The sequence below is a fragment of the Parasteatoda tepidariorum genome, chromosome 1 (assembly GCF_982258835.1).
Source record: "Parasteatoda tepidariorum strain Cologne lab strain chromosome 1, Ptep-v5.0, whole genome shotgun sequence".
In the NCBI taxonomy this organism is placed as follows: domain Eukaryota; kingdom Metazoa; phylum Arthropoda; class Arachnida; order Araneae; family Theridiidae; genus Parasteatoda; species Parasteatoda tepidariorum.
In genome coordinates this window covers 107,044,150-107,067,079 of record NC_141755.1, presented here as the reverse complement: position 1 = coordinate 107,067,079, position 22,930 = coordinate 107,044,150, and the positions used below count along the sequence as shown (strand labels likewise).

The 22,930-nt window shown below is 28.6% G+C and overlaps 1 protein-coding gene across 2 annotated transcripts in view; it reads left to right on the top strand.

The window, feature by feature from the left end:
- LOC107440167 (uncharacterized) overlaps positions 1 to 20,648 on the top strand; it is a 61,827-nt gene extending 41,179 nt beyond the window's left edge. For both annotated transcript variants that reach the window (XM_087150252.1, XM_087150256.1), the window contains exons 8-10: positions 13,770 to 13,817; positions 15,088 to 15,370; positions 18,779 to 20,648. In XM_087150252.1, coding sequence (XP_087006378.1) covers positions 13,770 to 13,817; positions 15,088 to 15,370; positions 18,779 to 18,933 — 486 coding nt within the window. In that variant the 3' untranslated portion in view covers positions 18,934 to 20,648. The remainder of the gene's footprint in view (positions 1 to 13,769; positions 13,818 to 15,087; positions 15,371 to 18,778) is intronic.
- Positions 20,649 to 22,930: the final 2,282 nt, after the last annotated feature.

Below are 22,930 nucleotides of genomic sequence, written 5' to 3'. Positions count from 1 at the left end.
AATATTTTAATTTCAAATAAGAAAAAAAAGTATAAAATTTAAAGAATTTCATCTTTTGTTTTCTATAGAGTATACAACAAAAAATTAGACAATTTTAAATTTGTGACATTTAATTTTTGTATACTGAATCTCTTGAAATAATAATGCTTATTCGAAAAAACATTTAAAAATTTTGAATTGAGATATTGGTTTGAAGAAAATATGATCAATGAATTTTATAAAAAGCACCGTTAAGATATGCTGCAATATACAGTATATATTGGAATGTAAATACAGTGACTCATAAAAGTGTTGGTACACTTATGACTTTCAATGGAATGGGAAATAAAAATTCATTAATTAAAATGAATATTTCAAAATGGCTATTTAATAATAAAAAATGTATTCTATTCTTAGCAAAACTGCATGGAATATTTTAAAAAGAAAGCAGAAGTTTATTTTTAAGAAATCAATCATCAAAAAGTAGCAAAAACTTTACCGCATAAAAGCCATCATACACTTTCAAAAAAATCTCTGCCTATTAGTAAATATTCTAATTTTTCTAATTACAGTAGAGTCCCGATTATCCGGGCCCCGGTTATCCGAGTTTCCGCTTTAACTGAGCTATCAAATATTTCAAGGATATTTTTTTGTTCTAGTTTATTTTTAAAAAAACCGCTGAAAAAAAAAATCTGAATTTTATCTTCCAAACACTCAGAAAAACAAAATCCAACAACTTGGTCTGATGAAATTATCGTTAATATCATCAATAATGATAATGAATCTAGCGAAGATGATGAAGACAGTGATTATTCAAATCAACATATAAAAATCTCTCATACAGATGGACTAAAAGCTATCGAATGTACTATTGAATATATAGAACAACAAAAAGAGGCGACACCAGCCTTCCTGTAATCCCTAAAAAAGACGAAACATTACTACAGAAAAGCGCCAAAGTTACGTAGAACGAAAAACTATTAAGGACTTTTTTTAAGTAAAAACTATTTAATTCTCGTAAAGTATGCTTATTAAATGTTTTTAAGCAAGCTTTTTAATTATAATATGAATTGTATGTGGTATACTCACATACTTTTTGTATTTCTTAAATATATTACATTTATACCTTCTCTTTTTCTTTCCGTTTTTATACTCTTCGCTTTAACCGAGTTTTTCGGTTATCCGAGTTTGTTGCGGTCCCCATTAACTCGGATAATCGGGACTCTACTGTAGTAGTATTTAGTAGAGTTTCCTGTCACATCTACAATAGAGCTTTTATAAGTTAGTAAGTAAATTAACTAATTTTTTTTTTGTCGGGTGAAATTCGAGCAGAATATTTTTTATTAAATGTTACAAAAACTTTTACAATACTCATTTGTGAATTTATGAATTTTTCCGCAAATTTTATAATTTTTATCTCTGATATGAAGTCCAGTCCTTCTTTGCCCGCAATAGGACGCATTAAACTAATTTAACAATATTCATTACTGATTTACCTCTTATGATGACAAATAATCAACTTTCAAATTTAACATATTGTTTTGTTATGGCCATGAGCTATTTTTATATGATAAAAGAAAATATTACGGTGAAGCAAAAATTAAAATATAATTTTGCTATCATAAGCTTGATACTAAAGTGCAAATAAATGTATAAAAATTTAAATGAAAAATAATTAAAGGAACAAATTAAAACAATAGACGATAATTTTAATTCTGAAATTGTAAAATATTTAAGTGTATGATGACTTTCGTGGGGTAAAATTTTGGTTGCTATTTGATTATTGATATCTTTAAAAGAAACTTTCGCTTTGTTTTTAAAATACCATGCAGTTTTGCTAATATTTGATTAATATCTTATTATCTGAAATATTCATCTTAATTACTGAATTTTTATTTCCTATTTCAATAAAAGTTATAAGTGGACAAACACTTTTGGGAGCCACTGTAATTATAAAAATGTATTATATAATCACCTGAAACAGTTTTCCTTTTTGCTTAATTATTATACATATATTAAACAAGACTTATCCAAGGTCTTATTGGTCATTCTGTTTTTGTCATTTGCTAGGTGCACTTTGAAGAAAAACTACTTAAAGTAACACATTAAAAAAATTCCACAACATATTTTCTCCACGTGTCTTAATTTCTTAAAAATTAATGTTGTACCAAAACATTAAAAAATAAATAAAAAATCTTGCCAAATTTTCAAAATAAATTATTTTTTCAGGATGATAAGTTAAAAGAAAATAACATTTTGAATAAAATAGTTTATAATATAGACACTTTTCTTGTACACATATTACACTTTATAAGAAAAAAAGAAACACAGACCTGGAAATTTTAAGATTTTTTTATCAGGAAAAATCAGGGAAATTTGAAATCTGATTTGAGTGGCCACCCTGTAACTATTGTAATATCAGGGTGGCCAACCACCAGGAAAACTTGAAATTATCAGGGAATTTTTTTACACTTGAAAAAACCTGGAAAAGTCAGGAAAATTTGGATAAAAAGCTGGAAAAATAAGGGAATTTCAAATAAAAGCTGAAATTTTTCCCTTAATTTAAATTATTTTACCATACGTTATATCTACTTTTATTTAGTCGTAAATTTATCATCAAACAGTTGAAATATGAAATTCTGCATGGAATTCTGCTATAGTTACTAATGGAGAAACCTCTTTGGAGATTATGGTACTATTTAATTAAGTAAAGTGGTGTGGGTGGACGAAGGGGTTATAGGATATTTGCTTGTGTTTATAAAAGTAGATTTTTTTTTTTTTAATCTTCTAGTTCGTGTGCTGAATTTATTTATTGTTCAAGTTTCTTCCAATGCTTTGGGGGATATTTTTTTCTGTAAGAAAATGATTAAATTTTTTTTAATCATTTTTAACTTTTTAAAATTATTCAAAAAATAATTGGTTATAGTTTAATAATAGATTTTATCTTGCACTCTTTTTCTGAAAGCTTTTGTGTTCTCATCCAATGAATTGTTTTTTTCTCAAAACCAAATAATCTTTCATTTTCTTGAATAACCAGGGGTCTGTTTAGAAGAAATTTGGGTCCGTTAACGGACCCTTCACAAAATATCTTTTCATAAAAACGGACCCTGCACAAAATATTTTAACTTAAAAACGGACCCTTCACAAAATGATTTTTCTTTTAATCGGACCCTTCACTTATTTGTTTATCTTCATTATTGTTTTGTTAATCGAATAAACCCTTCCCAGGAAGGGGGGAAAGAAAGACAAATGTAAACGAACTAAGTTTCGTCTTCGTCAGACGCTTCTTCCATTATTCGTCCGAAATTAATATACTGCGTTCAGCAGTATAGGCTAAATACCAAATATTTGTATGTTGCATCTCTAATTTAGAAGCAGCAATTGTTGTTTATTTTTTAAAATTTAATTTTTTTAATTGTAATTTTACAGTGTTGAGCATAATCTTGTATGTCTTTACAATTTAAAAACTCCTTGAAAAAGTTTTTTTTTCTGAAATAACGGACCCTATTTGCACAAATTCATAAAAGCGGACCCTGGTTGAAAGAATGTGAGTAATTTTTTCACAATTTCACGAAAAACGGACCTTTCACAAAATGTCTGGACAGACCCCTGATAACATAATTAATACATAACATAATAATTGATCATAACATAATTAACAGCAAAATCGTTTACAATTGCATTGGTGCTAATTTTCTGGATTTCATTCTAACTTTCCAAAATATATTTTATTGAAAGAACGGCTCTTTTACGAACTAACCAGATGCTAACATTTAACTTTACTGTTTTGTTGGTAAACATTTGATTTTTGATTCAAAATTCGTATTGTTTATAAATCACAATATCAAAAAATTGTAAATGTTGCTTACATTCCAAAAATATTTCCGAAACTGTTTCTCCTTTTACCCAAAAAAGCTCATTAAAAATGTTAAATAATGCATAAACTTAGAATATAAAAAAATTTATATGTTTTTATTAGGATTTTATAGATTAGGAAGAAGAAAAACAAAACTTGAACTATAGAAACATTTATTGTAGAATTCATATAAAATTTTATATTAAATTTGACACATCTTTAGTTCTACAATCGGGGAACATATGCTCTTTCTTGTTTACCATTAACTATGCCTCTAAATACAAGTAAAATGTATATTGGTTAATATCTGCTTTAAAACACCAAACATAAGATTGTATGAACTCTTCAAAACGATTATTTAATTTTATAAGGCAATAAAGCTATTAAATTATAATTTTCCCTGTGCAATTTTTCCCCCAGATAAAATTTTTATAGTCTAATGCAATAATTTTTTTTTCTTTTTTTGTTTGTTCCTTAATATACAGTGACATTTTTTCAAACTATTTTTTTCATTGTATATAAAAGTAACGAAACTTTTTGCCATTTTTTCCCAAATTTTTTTTTAAGAAAAAGAAAGAAAAATAGCAGTTTTTTTATTCCAGGGTTTTTAAAGTTATTAAATTTAAGGAAATATTGTTTAAATGTAGTTCTATTTGTTTACATTGTTATTATTATATGTTGCACAGTTAAAATTAAATTGAACTATTTTTCAACTAACTTCTACAAGATGAAAAATGTAATGAAAAACATATATATATATATTAAATGAAAAACATTTATCGTATTTTACAAGTTAAGAATTGCATATAATTTTTTATTCAAATGTCGACTTCAAAATTCTGTCAAGTTCACATTTAAATTACAAACAAGTTCACACAGTTTGGACAATTTGTATATGAGTAATAATTTTTTGCTTTCTTGCAATTTACATCCGACACCAACAATTTAGTTCATTTATTTTAACTTATAATCAGTTTTTATCAAGCAAATTGTTTTTCGATAGATTATGATGTACTAAATATTTAGTATAAAAATTTGATGATTATAAACTTATGTTTTATAAGATATTTTTTTTTTTAAAGAATTTTATGTTCATATTTTAGGTCCGACATCATGGAATTGCCCAGTTGTAAAAACAAAAAAAAAATTAACTAATCTAAACTAAGAAACCATGTGGTTAGATTGGAATTCTTTAAATATTCTAATTTCAAATGAGAAAAAAAAAAGAATTTTACCTAGTTTTTTTCTATAGAGTATGCAACAAGAAATTTGAAAATTTAGCGTTTGCAAATACTGATCTCATAAAAAAAATAGTGCTAATTCCAGGGATGAGATTTTTCCTCTTTTTTAGCGGATTTCCGCATTTTTCACTTTTATCTCTTAAATTTCAGCTTTTTTTTTTTTTTTTTTTTATCAAAAATTCAGATTTTCTAAAAATTTCATTTTTTTTTTATAAGTATTCCGCTTTTTCAGAAAATTCACCGATTTTTAAAAAGAAACAGAAAATTGAAACTACATAGCTACCAATCCTTTCTGATTTTTACTTATTTTACCAATCTTCTCCCCTTTTACACGCAGCAAATAAGATTTTCCGAATTTTTTAAACCGCCCTCCAAATAGATCCGATTTTCGTAGTTCAAACGACGCTGCTTCTGACAAGCTTTTTAGAGGTCCCAAGCCTGGAATCTGCTAATATCTCGATTCTTTTTCACACGATTTTAATATCAAACATTGCTTTTCATATTTGCGTGTTGCGATTCTTATTCACGTGATTTGAATATTGTACGTTGCGATTCTTATTTACCAGATTTAAAAATCTGATATTGTGATTCGTATTTACGTCTTTTTTAAAACCTATGTAACGATTCGTATTCACGCAAGTTTAAAATTCAATGTGTTGATTTGCTCATGCACTTTATAATATCAAACATTGATTTTCGTATTTATACGTGATTTTAAAATAAAGCATTGGATTCGCATTCACGCATTCTAAAAGTTATGCATCATAATTCTTATTTATGCAATCTAAAAATTACGCATCATGATTCGTATTTACGCGATCTAAAAATTATGAATCGTGATTGTATTTACGCGTTTTAAAAATTCTATATCCCAGTTTGTATTTTATCATTTTCAAAATCGTATATCTAGTTTCATATTCATGTGATTTCAAAATCCATAATTGTTATTCATATTCACGCAATTTTAAGATCAACTATCGCGATTCTTGTAAGAAGTAAATTTTTTTTAATTAGTTACTGTAAAGGTGACTGTTTTTCTAACGACGATTATTAGTATATGTAAGTGTTACAGCATCAGAGAAACTGGAAGGGAATATATTCAAAACTTACATTCTGTGCTTGCAAGGAAGAAAAAATAGGATTTGTCACAAGATATTTGAAGATGGACTAACGACTAAATATAGCAAACATAAAAGATATAGCAAACATGAAAGATATAGCAAACATAAAAGATATAGCAAACAAAAGCAATCACTTAAAAAGGGATTTAATTAAATTTTTTTTTGGGGGGGAAAGAGTCAACTCATCATAAAAATTTTTATTTATAATTGTTGTTATTTTTGCTATAAAATGCAAAATTCTTATCAAATAAAAAACAATTATCTAAACAGTTGCTGATTGTCATGTAATTTTTCAAACAAAAATAGCAATTTTTGTATGTTAAGGAGTTACTATATATTTCTACTTCACTGTTATTGATATGTTTCAGAGGGCTGTAGTTAGATTAGACTATAATATGAACATAATGATTCGGTTCATGGTTAAGTTTTTTTTTCCAATATAATTTAAAAAGTATTATTACTGATATATTTGCTGTAAATCACATAACTGTATTTATTAAAAGAAATGAAATATTAATGTATATCTCAGTAGTTTTAATTTGCTAAACCAGGTAGTTTTTTTAAGTAGTAATTGTCTCTTATGTGAACTGAGGAAAAATATAATTTCCAGCTTCATTTTTTCAATTGGTAATTTTCTTTTTTCACTAAATGTTAAGTATCAATGTAATCGTTTTTATAATAATAGATTAGTACACAATTGTATGTCAACACATTTATTACCTTAAACTGTCTGGAATTTATTATTAAAGGGTTGCGCTTGCGTAAAATTTACTATCGTGGAAATTCAGCTTTTTTGCGTTTTGGCTAATCTCATCCCTGTAATTCAAAACAAACAACATTATCTAGGCATTTGATTTTAGATATTAATTTCAAGAAAATTATATCAACGAATTTTATCAAGAGCACTCTTTAGATAAAAACACATTATAAAATGGCTCTAAATGTAATAAATATAACTATAAATGTAAATAAATATAAAAAATTTTAGATGTATAATCGCCTCGAATTTTTTTCTTTTGCTTAATGAAAATATATTGAACAGTATTTTTTCAAGGCTCTTTTTGTCACTTGTATGTATTTGCTATTTGGTACATTTTGTGCAAAAACTACTTAACTCTTTAAAAAAAATTTTTTTTCATTAAAAGCATTATTTTCTGCAAACTAAACATATAGTTTCCTCCATATCTATTCAAGATGATATATTAAAAAAAAACATTTTAAGCAAAATACCTTACAATATTGAAACTTTTCTTGTACCCACCTACACTTTAAAAAAAGAAAAAAAAACACGCTGACCTGGAAATTATTAAGATTTTTACTGGAAAAATCAGGGAAATTTATAACCTGATTTGAGTGGCCACCCTGAATATACTAATATAATACGTGATATAATAAGTATTCTAAATTTATATAATATATTGTCTAATTTATCCAATGGTCGAATTTATATTATTATCGTCTAATTTATCCAATGGTCGAATTTATATTATATATCGTCTAATTTATCCAATGGTCGAATTTATATTATATATCGTCTAATTTATCCAATGGTCGAATTTATATTATATATCGTCTAATTTATCCAATGGTCGAATTTATATTATATATCGTCTAATTTATCCAATGGTCGAATTTATATTATATATCGTCTAATTTATCCAATGGTCGAATTTATATTATATATCGTCTAATTTATCCAATGGTCGAATTTATATTATATATCGTCTAATTTATCCAATGGTCGAATTTATATTATATATCGTCTAATTTATCCAATGGTCGAATTTATATTATATATCGTCTAATTTATCCAATGGTCGAATTTATATTATATATCGTCTAATTTATCCAATGGTCGAATTTATATTATATATCGTCTAATTTATCCAATGGTCGAATTTATATAATATATCGTCTAATTTATCCAATGGTCGAATTTATATTATATATCGTCTAATTTATCCAATGGTCGAATTTATATTATATATCGTCTAATTTATCCAATGGTCGAATTTATATTATATATCGTCTAATTTATCCAATGGTCGAATTTATATTATATATCGTCTAATTTATCCAATGGTCGAATTTATGTAATCTATCGTCTAATTTATCCAATGGTCGAATTTATATTATATATCGTCTAATTTATCCAATGGTCGAATTTATATTATATATCGTCTAATTTATCCAATGGTCGAATTTATATTATATATCGTCTAATTTATCCAATGGTCGAATTTATATTATATATCGTCTAATTTATCCAATGGTCGAATTTATATTATATATCGTCTAATTTATCCAATGGTCGAATTTATATTATATATCGTCTAATTTATCCAATGGTCGAATTTATATTATATATCGTCTAATTTATCCAATGGTCGAATTTATGTAATCTATCGTCTAATTTATCCAATGGTCGAATTTATATTATATATCGTCTAATTTATCCAATGGTCGAATTTATATTATATATCGTCTAATTTATCCAATGGTCGAATTTATATTATATATTGTCTAATTTATCCAATGGTCGAATTTATATTATATATCGTCTAATTTATCCAATGGTCGAATTTATATTATATATCGTCTAATTTATCCAATGGTCGAATTTATATTATATATCGTCTAATTTATCCAATGGTCGAATTTATATTATATATCGTCTAATTTATCCAATGGTCGAATTTATATAATATATTGTCTAATTTATCCAATGGTCGAATTTATATTATATATCGTCTAATTTATCCAATGGTCGAATTTATATTATATATCGTTTAATTTATCCAATGGTCGAATTTATATTATATATCGTCTAATTTATCCAATGGTCGAATTTATATTATATATCGTCTAATTTATCCAATGGTCGAATTTATATTATATATCGTCTAATTTATCCAATGGTCGAATTTATATAATATATTGTCTAATTTATCCAATGGTCGAATTTATATTATATATTGTCTAATTTATCCAATGGTCGAATTTATATTATATATCGTCTAATTTATCCAATGGTCGAATTTATATTATATATCGTCTAATTTATCCAATGGTCGAATTTATATTATATATCGTCTAATTTATCCAATGGTCGAATTTATATTATATATCGTCTAATTTATCCAATGGTCGAATTTATATTATATATTGTCTAATTTATCCAATGGTCGAATTTATATTATATATCGTCTAATTTATCCAATGGTCGAATTTATATTATATATCGTTTAATTTAACCAATAGGATACGCGAACGTAAACAAGTGCAAGCCGATTTCAGTCGCGTAAAAAGAATAAAACTGTATAATATCACGTGATAATTAAGATTTTGCCTAGAATCGTAGAGTGCGTTTGATAACGTGGCCATGGACTGTACCAAGTCAAAATGTTTTGTTATCCATTGATGGACCAACATAATCTTGATGCAAACCATCAATAATTCCATTATCAAAAATTATAATTTTGATGGCATTAACCATCATCCCAATGTAGAAATTCGGACTGATTTATGATGGCCCAACATAAAAAAAATACAGTTTTAATGGTTTATGCCCGAGAACCAACAAAAATTTCCATTAAACCATCCTGGAAATGTACAGTTGGAATCATCGTGGATTGTTGGTCCATGAAAATCGAACCTTTCTTGATGGTTAACCAACATAGTATTAAAGTAGCATTTTCCGTCATGGAACGTTGGAAGTTTGCTGGCATATCATAATTCAATAATACATATTGGATGATGTTGAACCGTCATAAATCGCTCTGAAACCGACATAAACGCACAAAATGTTTTGATGCAACCTTCAAGAATTGTTGCGGGTGATTTGCAAAATATGTAAGAGCTTTTAAACATTCTACCAAGAGCTTTTTTCATCAAATAACATGGTGCGTAGAGTTTTTAAAAAGTGCTTAAAGGTGCCTATTTTCGATTTTTCAAGAGCCCTTCCTTAAAGGTGCTTTTTTCGTTGGGTGTTTCTAAAAAGTGCTTCATTTTCCCTTTTCGAAAATGAGATTTTTTTTTTCTTTACCGTGTCCATTTTCGCCACGTATTTTGCAAAAGTGTGCTTTTCATGTTCTAGTCAACGCTTTCACAATTTATTCATCCACAATCCATTTCGGCCTATCGTCGATCCATAGCGTATAAAATCTGCAATCATTTTACATGATTGATGAAGTACTTGCTTGAAGTATGTGCGTATAGTGAGCTGTGTTCGGTGAGATTCTACACTCTCATGTGCAACTCTGCTGCATTTTGCTAAATATTCATTTTGATAATACATAAATTTCAAGCTTCATCTTCCACCCTCTGAGATCGAACCGAAAAATCTCTCGATCATTTTTTAAAGGTTAATAATATAACCAAGACTAGTGTTTTTTGTCGAAAACTAGTTATTTTATCATTATCACCAGGGGTCTGTCCAGACATTTTGTGAAAGGTCCGTTTTTTGTGAAATTGTGAAAAAATTACTCACATTCTTTCAACCAGGGTCCGCTTTTATGAATTTGTGCAAATAGGGTCCGTTATTGCAAAAAAAAAACTTTTTCAAGGAGTGTTTAAATTGTTAAGTCATACAAGATTATGCTCAACACTGTAAAATTATAATTAACAAAATTAAATTTTAAAAAATAAACAATAATTGCTGCTTCTAAATTAGAGATGCAACATACAAATATTTGGTATTTAGCCTATACTGCTGAACGCAGAACATTAATTTCGGACGAATAATGGAAGAATCGTCTGTCGAAGACAAAACTTAATTCGTTTACATCTATCTTTCTTCTTTTCTGCCCTGGAAGGGGTTTATTCGATTAACAAAATAATATTGAAGATAAACAAATTTGTGAAGGGTCCGATTAAAAGAAAAATCATTTTGTGAAGGCTCCGTTTTTAAGTTAAAATATTTTGTGAAGGGTCCGTTTTTATGAAAAGATATTTTGTGAAGGGTCCGTTAACGGACCCAAATTTCTTCTAAACAGACCCCTGATCACGTCAAGTGTTTGAAAATTATTTTGCGTTTTGTTAATGTATATAGTGCTTAAAAATATTTTTTGAGTGCTTAAAAAGTTCCTAAAAGGTGCTTATTTTTTGGTGAAAGATTTGGCTACTCACCCTGAATAAACTAAATGATTATTGAATTGGATCTTAATTTTCTTATTAGAATGCACACCCGAATTTTATTAATGTATTTTAAACCTTTATTATTTATTTTATTATTATTTTATATTTATTATTTTTATTTTATTATCCTGCTTTTTACGTGTGCTGATATATTTTTTTAAACTGAAGTTCCTAAAATATGCATTATCTTGTGATACCATTTAATTCATAAACAATTTATTCAATTTATAAAAAAATGCGATTTTATTATATAAATTCTTTGTAAAAAAAACTAATGCTAGTATTTTTTTTTTAAGACTCAATCGTCAAATTTTTACGAAAAAAACTTTTATTTTTAAGCTGCTATTAAACATTCTTAAAGGTGCTTGTTTATGATTAACATTTCCTTTTTTTATTCGTGATTTTTTCAAAAATGGCTTAATTTTCTATCTTTTAAAAAACGATTTATTTTTTTAACCGTGTCCAATGTCGTTCTATATTGCAAAAAAAGCACGATTTTCACTGCGATATTTATTAGAAACTAGCTAATGTTCTCGAATTTTATTAATTTCATGTTTTTAAATTAAGAACTTTAAATGATAGGAAAAAAATAAATTTTTATTGCAGCACAGAACCTAACTATGATTTTTTTTTTTTTTTTTTTGGAAAGTGATCAGGGGTCTGTTTAGAAGAAATTTGGGTCCGTTAACGGACCCTTCACAAAATATCTTTTCATAAAAACGGACCCTTCACAAAATATTTTAACTTGAAAACGGACCCTTCACAAAATATTTTAACTTAAAAACGGACCCTTCACAAAATGAGTTTTCTTTTAATCGGACCCTTCACAAATTTGTTCATCTTCATTATTATTTTGTTAATCGAATAAACCCTTCCCAGGGCAGAAAACAAGAAAGATGGATGCAAACGAATTAAGTTTTGTCTTCGGCAGACGATTCTTCCATTATTCGTCCGAAATGAATATTCTGCTTTCAGCAGTATAGGCTAAATACCAAATATTTGTATGTTGCATCTCTAATTTAGAAGCAGCAATTGTTGTTTATTTTTTAAAATTTAATATTTTTAATTATAATTTTACAGTGTTGAGCATAATCTTGTATGTCTTTACAATTTAAAAACTCCTTGAAAAAGTGTTTTTGGGAATAACGGACCCTATTTGCACAAATTCATAAAAACGGACCCTGGTTGAAAGAATGTGGGTAATTATTTCACAATTTCACGCAAAACGGACCTTTCACAAAATATCTTTTCATAAAAACGGACCCTTCACAAAATATTTTAACTTGAAAACGGACCCTTCACAAAATATTTTAACTTAAAAACGGACCCTTCACAAAATGATTTTTCTTTTAATCGGACCCTTCACAAATTTGTTCATCTTCATTATTATTTTGTTAATCGAATAAACCCTTTCCAGGGCAGAAAACAAGAAAGATGGATGTAAACGAATTAAGTTTTGTCTTCGGCAGACGATTCTTCCATTATTCGTCCGAAATTAATATTCTGCGTTCAGCAGTAGAGGCTAAATACCAAATATTTGTATGTTGCATCTCTAATTTAGAAGCAGCAATTGTTTTATATTTTTTAAATTTTAATTTTTTTAATTATAATTTTACAGTGTTGAGCATAATCTTGTATGTCTTTTCAATTTAAAAACTCATTGAAAAAAAATTTTTTTTGCAATAACGGACCCTATTTGCACAAATTCATAAAAGCGGACCCTGGTTGAAAGAATGTGAGTAATTTTTTCACAATTTCACGAAAAACGGACCCTTCACAAAATGTCTGGACAGACCCCTGCATATAATCAGTGCTTGATTACCCCTTAGGCCATAGCCTCGAGCCCCCAATGATAAGGGGCCCCCTTAAAATGGATTTTTCGAAAATAAATTTTAAAAAAATTAGGAAAAACAATGATATAAAAAAAAAATCAATTTCAAATATATATTAATAAAATACTATAATTTTTTTTACATAATGTTAATCATATTTATTTATTGCTTATTTTAGTTATTATTTATAAGTATTATTATATATAAATACTTTTATATTTGAATAAGTAAAAAAATATACCGGAAAATCATTTTATTAGCATTAAATTATTAAATAATAAATAATTAAATTATAAAAATTATTATATAGAAAATTATTTTACCATATGTTAACCCATTGAACGTAAACAAGTGTAAACAGTCTCGTAAGAACAATAAAGCTGTATAAAAACAAAAGTAAAGCTGTGTAAAAACAATAAGCTAAGTATAAAGAGAGAAGAAATGAGATGCCTTAACTAGATAAAGTAGTCACAGTCGCCATTTTTTTCCAACTATCGTCAGATTTGGCGTATCAAGTCACCAAGCTCTAATCTGGAGCATTCAGTACTTGAATTCAATACTTTTTTTCTCTTGATTATTAATAAAAAAATGTCTTTATATTTAGGAGTCGACGTCCAGCAAGAGGAGGCGCACTAAAGCCGAGCAGAAAGAAGTAAGTAATAACCTTCTCGAATACAACAGTTTTACTCTATAAATGATTTTTTATATTTTTTATGCCTGCACAGGGGTCTGTCCAGGGCAAATTTACTGCCGTTGAGCGGCAGTTTCACAAATTCAATTTCAGGAAAAACGGTAGTCTCACAAAATACTTTTAACATATTTTCGAAAAATATTTAAATATTTTTGAAAGTATTTACTGATTTTACCATATTTTTGTGCTGATTTTTTAATATAATTTTTAAATTTCACGAACTATGTCAAAGTTTTCACAAAATAGGTACCTCTAAAAAAAACCTAGACAGACCCCTGCGGGCAATTTTTCTGAGATAAGCTCGATATGCTGAAAGGGTACACTAAAGTCATAAGTTTGGAAAACACTGTAGTACCAGGGGTCTGTGTAGAAGAAATTTGGGTCCGTTAACGGACCCTTCACAAAAAATCCTTTCATAAAAACGGACAATTCACAAAATGAGTTTTCTTTTATTCGGATCCATCACAAATTTGTTCATCATCATTATTGTTTTGTTAATCGAATAAACCCTTCCCAGGAAGAAAGACAGATGTAAACAAACTAAATTTTGTCTTCCGCAGACGCTTCTTTCTTTATTCGTCCGAAATGAATATTCTGCGTTCAGCAGTATAGGCTAAATACCAAATATTTATATGTTGCATCGCTAATTTAGTAGCTGCAATTGCTGTTTATTTTTTTAAATTTAATTTTTTTAATTATAATTTTACAGTGTTGATCATAATATTGTTTGCCTTTACAATTTAAAAACTCCTTCTCAAAGTTTTTTTTGCGATAACGGACCCTATTTGCACACATTCACAAAAGCGGGTCCTGGTTGAAAGAATGTGATTTAACGTTTATTTTATATTCACGAATTACGAGTCATTTTTTCACTATTTTACGAAAACGGACCCTTCACAAAATGTCTGGATAGATCTATGATAACATTTCAAGTTATGTTTACTGTGAAGTTATACCTAGAAATTAGTGCAGTTTTTTTATTTTGATGACTATAAAATTCCCTATGTGTAGAATATTTGGTACATTATCATTTTGGTACATGCATAAATTATTATGAAATTTATATTATTTTGTAAATTCTACTGGATTTTTTCTTATCCATGTAGGCAGCTATGTTTTTATTTTTTGTGGAAAACTATGCATCCCTTTCCCCCCCCCCCCCAAACTTATTCCCCATTCTTTACATGTACGTTGAGAATACAAGATGCAATAATGTGTTAAATCTCTTTAGATGCGTCAGCTTCGAATCGACCGATTCCTGAGCCAAACGGAGGAAGGTGAGGATGATTCAAGTTCTGATTCAGTCTCTGAATCAGATTCTGATTCAGTATCTGAATCCAATTCTGATTCAGTCTCTGAATCAGTTTCTGATTCAGTCTCTGAATCAGATTCTGAGTCAGTTTCTGATTCAGTCTCTGAATCAGTTTCTGAGTCAGTTTCTGAATCAGTTCTTGAATCAGTTCCTGCACCAGTTGCTGCTTCACCCCCAACTCCACCTCCCGTCCGGTCCAGGAGTAAGTTATTTATTTGTTTATTTATTTTATCTCAAGGCTATTCCAGCTGAAAATAAACTGCAAAAAATATACAAAAAAAGCAGTTTGAAGACTGTTGATTTGGCCAATTTCGCTTCAGAATTTTCGAAAGTGGAAACACTGCAGCAGAATTACTGCAGTTAATAAACTGAAGTATAATTTTTAAATGTCTAATTTTAGTCCTACTTAAAACTATGTATCAAAATCTTACTTAATATACATTATAATTCATATAATACATTATAATTCAAGTATGTATTTTGTGAATTATTCTTTTATGAATATAGACAGTGTACGTTATCAATGTTTAGAATGTTTACCTAAATATAAGAAATTAATATATAATCAAAAAGAAAAAAAAGACATAAAAATTATACAAAGTTGAGTTAGCAACGAGGAAAGCAAGCTTGAAGACATCAAACTCTTTCAATTTTACAATACAAGCAAATTAATTTGCAGAATAAACACGGATTTAAAGTTACAGTTTTTTTTTCATGGTTTTTAAAAAGACCTCACTTAAACTACTGTATAATTTAGTAGACAATAACTAAAAGTTTTTTTTGAAATAAATTACTGATAAATTACTTCACATTGACTGCAAAATAGCTGCAGTGCTTTTACAGTCAAGATTGCACTGCAAAAAATCTGCTTTAAACTCTAGAAAGGCTACAAAATTACTTCAATTTCGTAGAAAAACTGCAGTTTATTTTTAGCTGGGATTTTTCACTTCGAAAAAAAGAATCTTTTTCTCAGAATTTCTTTTCATAATTTCAAGCAATTACTTTCATAAACTTTTGTCATACCGTCAAACGTCGCAGAAATAAAATAACGGAGATTTTACCAACCGACACAATATTGGTTTTACGACTACTGATGTTCAGCTCCGTAGCCTTGTAATTTTGAACCTCATCCAGAAGACGAGAACTCCTGAATCATGTACTGAGTGAAATTTGCTCCCGCGTGTAACGTAGTGAGGATAACCACGAAAACCTCACACGGTTATCCTAACGGCAAGCGAACTCTTAACCCATGATCTGAGGATATTTTACGTCAGCCCTGCGGATGGTGAAAACTGGAGAAATGTTCGTATCCTGATCTATGGCAGAATAATCGACAACTTCCGGGCAGTGACTTTGCAAACTTTGAAAAAACCTCACAGAAAGTCAACCAATACAGAAAAATTTGAGAATAAACAGGAGATAGTCTTAAAATACTGCGTTAAAAAACATGAGACTTGGCAGGTATGCATTAACAACCGCATCTCTCGACCACTCCTTCCTGTCTTCAGTATCAGGACTCTATTTTCCAAATTATGGCTATACCCCTATTTTTTGATAGTCAAAAATACAAAATACAGTCGGACCCATACTTAACCCCTTCCTTCTCGGTCCCGTGAAAATGACGGGGTGAGTTTTCGCTCGCTATTTCTCGCTCCCGTGATATTGACGGGCTGGAGTGTTCAGTAGTAATGCGTCAATAAGAATAAAACTAATCCATTTCGTTTGCCCGGAAAAAATTTTATTACTCACTTTACGCACCCTATAGCAGTACCAGGATATTTTTAAGGTAATTGTAAGTGGTTTATTTTAAACTAGATACTAGCACTAATAAAATACGTGTATTTGGCAAAATACACACTTTTATGACCGTTTTCTTGAAAATTAACCGATCATTAAGGGGTTGCTAAATCCCGATAAAAAGTTCGTTATAGGAAAAATTAGTTAAATTCACCATTTGAAATACAACACAAAACAGGTTTTTAATTCATAAACGCTAGACATTAGCAATTGATACACCTCTATCTTGTAAATTCTTATGTATTATCGCATTGTTTCAAATTATTTTAACCTTCTATCTGAAGATTTGGTGATATCTTTATCATTTCCGTCTTCCGCACATTTTTTTGCTGTAGTGTTTTTATTTTTCACACTGTCCCAAAATATCCGATTCAGTTATGTTTGTATGGTTGCAGCTTCAGAAAAGCAATAAAAAGAAAATAATTCATCAATAGATTATCATTCATTTCGTGGTTTTCTCTTAGCTGTACCCATATGAAGTTCTTCTAAAGGAATGTCAGCCTTGTCCTCTACTTTTTACACATTCGCCACGCTGACTAAGAATTCAGCTTTAGCAAAAATGTTACGAATTTGTACGATCTGTAACATCATAGTTCTATGCTTTAGAAATTTCTGTTTTTGCTTTATCGTAAATTGATTTTTGGCATGGATTCTTGTATGAAATGCAAGCAGACAGAGAAAGGAATTTTTACTGCTTTCTCTTAAGGTGGCTGCGAAAATCAATCTTAAGGTCATTTCCCCCTATAAAATGCATTCAACAAGTTTGAAATGTTCTGAAATATTCTAGGAAATAGGGAAAGTGAATCTCAAAGAAAAGTTCGTTAAATAGAAAATCCACTTTTGTGTTTGGTCAATTACGAAGAAATTTCCAAAATGTTCTTGGTTCCTCGAAGAAAAAAAAATCGCAAAATGGAAGCTCGTTAAATAGTCTGGCAGTACCAAAGTTGCCACAGGCGACTAAAAGGCAACTATTTTCGACCTGAGGCGACTATGGCAACTTTTTTTGCATGAAAAGCCTTAGAAAGCAACTATTTTCAGGAAACGGAGACAATAGGGAGACTTTTCTATGCTCCTAGGTTGTTTTTTATGACATAACTTGAGTTGCGGCCCTCGGTATTTTTTGAACACTATGAAATTTTTTTTTCTTAAAAAATTTTGATTTACCACTTTTTAATTCAAATTCGATTTATCACAAAAACGACTAAAAAAATTCGATTTATCACTTTTTAATTTACTCAATTGGCACAGATTCCGTTGTAAATCTATTTTGTTCCTCGATCGCCTTTTCAACAGTTATTTGCTACGAAATTCTGCATGATTTTGAAAAACCCAATTTTTAATATATTACGATGCGAGAATTTCAAATTTGAATAATCACTTTTCACAATATATATGTGTATATATATATTTGCTAGATGAATTATTGTTTACACTGAAATTTTTTTTAGTAAAAGTATGTTTTTTTAATGAAAATTTTTTTAAGTGATTTCTAGTAATTAAAAGTATTTAATTTTCTGCAAATATATTAATTTTTTTGATATAAAAATTTAGTGCTGGAGCACTAATGTTTGCATCAATTATCATATTTGCTACATGACTAAATGGATCATGGTATATGGCAATTAAGTCATTTAATAAAATTTTAGTCACGTTCTTGTTCTTATTTAGGCAACTATTTTCATGCTTTAGGCTACTAAAAGCAACTATATTGTTCATGTTTTACTGTGGAAACCCTGCAGTACGCTTTTTCCACAAATGATTTATATTCCAAGCATTTTTTACAAATTCTAAAATGAATTTTTCCCCCCCACAGAACCTCGAAGCACTCGGCTGCAGATGCTGCTAGGAGACCTGCCTGCCCCACCCAGCACCACAAATGACGAGGGGCCTGTATCATCGCGGACGCGAGAACATCCCCCCGTCAACTACTATGAAACAAGACTGCGCCCCCTCAGGAGGAGGAGGTAAGTCTTTTTTCTAAAAAAAAAAAAAAAAAAAAAAAAAACTTCATATAGCTCAAGAATTTTTATTTATTTTCACATTAGTGACTTTTAACTAAGGAATAATTAACTAATAAAGCAAAAATCTGTAGCCTGCAATTAAATGGTTAGGGTTTTAGTGGCTTTGTGTAAAGCATTATTTCTCATAAAACTTTTTTTTTTTGCTAACACTTCTATGCGTAACTTTTTTTTTTATAATACAAATTTTTTAAAAATTGTTTTGTATAAAACCTGATATTGATTGAATGGCGCCTCTGGCGCGGCCCTAAAAGGCCCGTAAGTCGACTGAATCTAGACCTCTGGCGTGGCCCTAAAAGGCCCGTAAGTCTGAATGAAAGGGCAACCAAGTTGAATGATGTATGCATGTGGTGTGAAAGTTGAATGTTGTTGTCAGGTTTTTTACAGCTTTTTTTTTTCTTTTTTTTCTTCTAAATTTTAATAAATCATAGAATGTTTAGGTTAATTAATTTGCAATAATTAAAGAATAATATTAAACTTTTTATTATTACTGGAATTAATATTATTTAACAATAAAGCTGAACTAAAATTAAAATTCTTAAGTATTTATAAATTTTTTTTAGTTTTAAAATGCGAGAAAAATTTAAAAAATTCCATTGTCTATATTTTTTAAACATAATTTCAACGAACCTGTTAAAATGCTTTGCCCAGGGGTACTTAAATCCTAACCATTCAACTGCAGGGTACAGTTTTTTGCCTTGTAAGTTAATTATTTGTTTGTTAAAAGTCATTAATGTGTTAAAATTACTAGATAAGGCTAAAAAGGAATATTCTTTAAAAATAATACACAGTTTTCTGATGTCTCAGATAGATAATCAGCGTTTTGAAAAAGTGCTTAAAGGTGCTTATTTTTTTAGTTACGTTAGTTAGTTTTTTAGTTAGTTTAGTTAAAAACCCTTAAAAGTGCTTCAGGGTTTGTAAAAAGTGCTTAGTTTTCTATCTTTGAAAAAAAAAATTTTTTTTCTTTGTCGTATCGATTGTCGTTCTAAATTACAAAAAATTCACGATTTTCACAAGTTTCCCTGCAATATTTATCAGAAACTAGTTTTTTTTTATATCCTGATTATGTAAAGTGTTTTACTTTATAGATTTTATGTTTATAAATTAAGAACTTGAAATGATAGATTTTTTTTTTTTTATAACTGCGCAAATCTTAATAATGATGTTTTTTTTTAGAGTCATTAAAAATATTTTTGAGTGCTTAAAAACTACTTAAAGGTGCTGTTGAAAAATCTGTTGAAGTTTGTTTGAATCTGTTGATCTGTTGAAAAATCTGACTACACCCCCTGGAAAAATTTTTTTTACCAGAGCAACACATTCGAGGTTCACGTTAAGTTGAACAGCCTTATTTTCTTTAAATACATTCCTTTAGGGGGGGGGACTTTTCGGATCAAATAAAATAATTTTTTTTAAATGTGTAATATTTTCATTATTCTAATATTAAGGGCTATATTCTCGCATTTTGTAGGGGAAAATACACTCGGACTTTTTATAAAAGGGTTTCTAAATGCTCACTTTCATTTCGTTGTTGTAATAAATAATATCATACTAAAAATATCGGATATTGAAACTTTATGGAAATCAATTTTTTTTTTTATCCTGATTATGTAAAGTTTTTAATTTTATTGATTTTATGTTTATAAATTAAGAACTCTAAATGATAGAAAATGTTTTTTAAAAAAATGCGTTGAAAAATTTAGAATGAAATTTTTAACATTTAGGTGAATTTAGAATGAAAAAGAAAACGAAATTTTTTACTTCATTAATCTTTATATTTCATTGTTCTCAAATGAGAATAGAAAAAAAACATTTTTATTTTTTCCACTCGGATGCGCGAGAAAGGCATCTTTTGGATATAATTTGGAAGAAAAGATAAAATCCTTAGAAAATTTCTGCAGAAAAACAAAACAAAAAATTTTTACTTCCTAAAAGAAATATCTTTCTGCAAGAACTCTGTAACGTTCTGCTACAATGCCCCCACGATTGCGCCACCGGGTCAGGAGGTAGATTTAAAAAGAAAATATGTTTATGCAAAAAAAAAATTCTTTCTGCTTTTATTATTTTTATTTAAAAAAAAAAACATGTTTCCAATACTTTACTTCTTTGCTAAGCAAACAGTTTTAATTTTATTTTGATAAGAAAACATGTAAACACATGCTAGTTTAAATTTTTTTCTTAAAAAAATATGTGATACAAGTATCTTTTTTATTTTTAAGCACTAACTAAAAGTGTCTATAGCATTATAGAGGCAAGTTTACTTTTATAATAATGTATTCATAGGATTATAGGCTGAATAATAATAAACCCAAAAATAAGCTGAAAGCCTCAGTGTTTTGGCATAATAATCTGAGGCAAGCTTTTATATTAAGTGAAATTAAATAGTAAATTTTCTATTCAGTTGCTTCAAATTTTAAAAATGGAAACAGCAACAGTGCTAAAGTTGAATGCCGTTCATATTTAGAAGATATCAATGTTGAAAAATTGTAAAAAAAACTGATACAAAGATAAAAACTTTGCTTATTATTTCACACATACTCATTTTGTGAGTATATTAAATATATTTCAGTAAATCTTTCAGAAACAGTCATGCAAATTAACACATTCATCTTGCTTGTTCAAATAAACAAACAAACAATGCATTACATTAAAAAAAGAATGTGATGCTTTACAATATATATATATATATATATATATATATATATATATATATATATATATATATATATATATATATATATATATATATATATATATAAATTATTTATATGCTTATATTTATAAAATTTTTTTATCTGATTTGTTATATACTTTATTTGGAAGAGATTTCAATGTATCTCTTGATCAGTTTTATTATAAAAATATCTGGGTCGACATACTTATATCGATGAATGTGATAATTTCTGCAGAATAAATTTTTTTCCTTCTTAATATTCTAAACTTTCTTCAGGATGTTTGTAAATGTTTTGTACTTAGCTTCAGAGAGTAAAATTGCATTACATATTTTTTTCAACAAAAATTATTCTTTATTTTATTTTTATATATCAATGACTTGCAAACGCTGAATGAGAAATTCTTTTGGAATTTTCTATGTTAAATTACTGTTTCATATTTAAGAGTGCAAATTGTTTTTATTTGTGAAATTGTATAAAATTTAAAGCCCTTTGCTATCCCTTGGAATGGCTTGTTAAAACTGGAGAAGTTTTGAAAAACTGAATTCGAATTAATAATTGAATTAGATAATTGAACTCGAACTCAGTCTACGCATGTTCCAGAATTTTTCGTATCATGTGAAATGGGGTCTTCCTTGTGTCTTCGGAAAAACAAAATCTGAGAAAAATTGAAGGTTCTGTACTTTCCATGTTGAAGAAATAAGAACTTGATATGTCCAGGCAAAGTGTGCCAAAACCTCTGGCAGTAGGAAAGAAGGTGACGGGATGATCTTGGCATGTTAGGTGTCTGAAAACAGATGCCTTGGATAGATTGTGATCATCGCTGTCTGCGTCGTTGAGACTGTCAAAGAAGGAGTCCGTGTTCCTCATCGATGTTTTCCATGTTGAAGAAATGATAACTTGATATGTCCAGGCAAAGTGTGCCAAAACCTCTGGCACTAGGAAAGAAGGTGACGGGAAGATCTTGGCATGTTAGGTGTCTGAAAACAGATGCCTTGGATAGATTGTGATCATCGCTGTCTGCCTCGTTGAGACTGTCAAAGAAGGAGCCTCATCGATACTTTCCATTTTGAAGAAATGAGAACTTGATATGTCCAGGCAAAGTGTGCCAAAACCTCTGGCACTAGGAAAGAAGGTAACGGGATGATCTTGGCATGTTAGGTGTCTGAAAACAGATGCCTTGGATAGATTGTGATCATCGCTGTCAGCCTCGTTGAGACTGTCAAAGAAGGAGTCCGTGTTCCTCATCGATCCATTTTGAAGAAATAAGAACTCGAT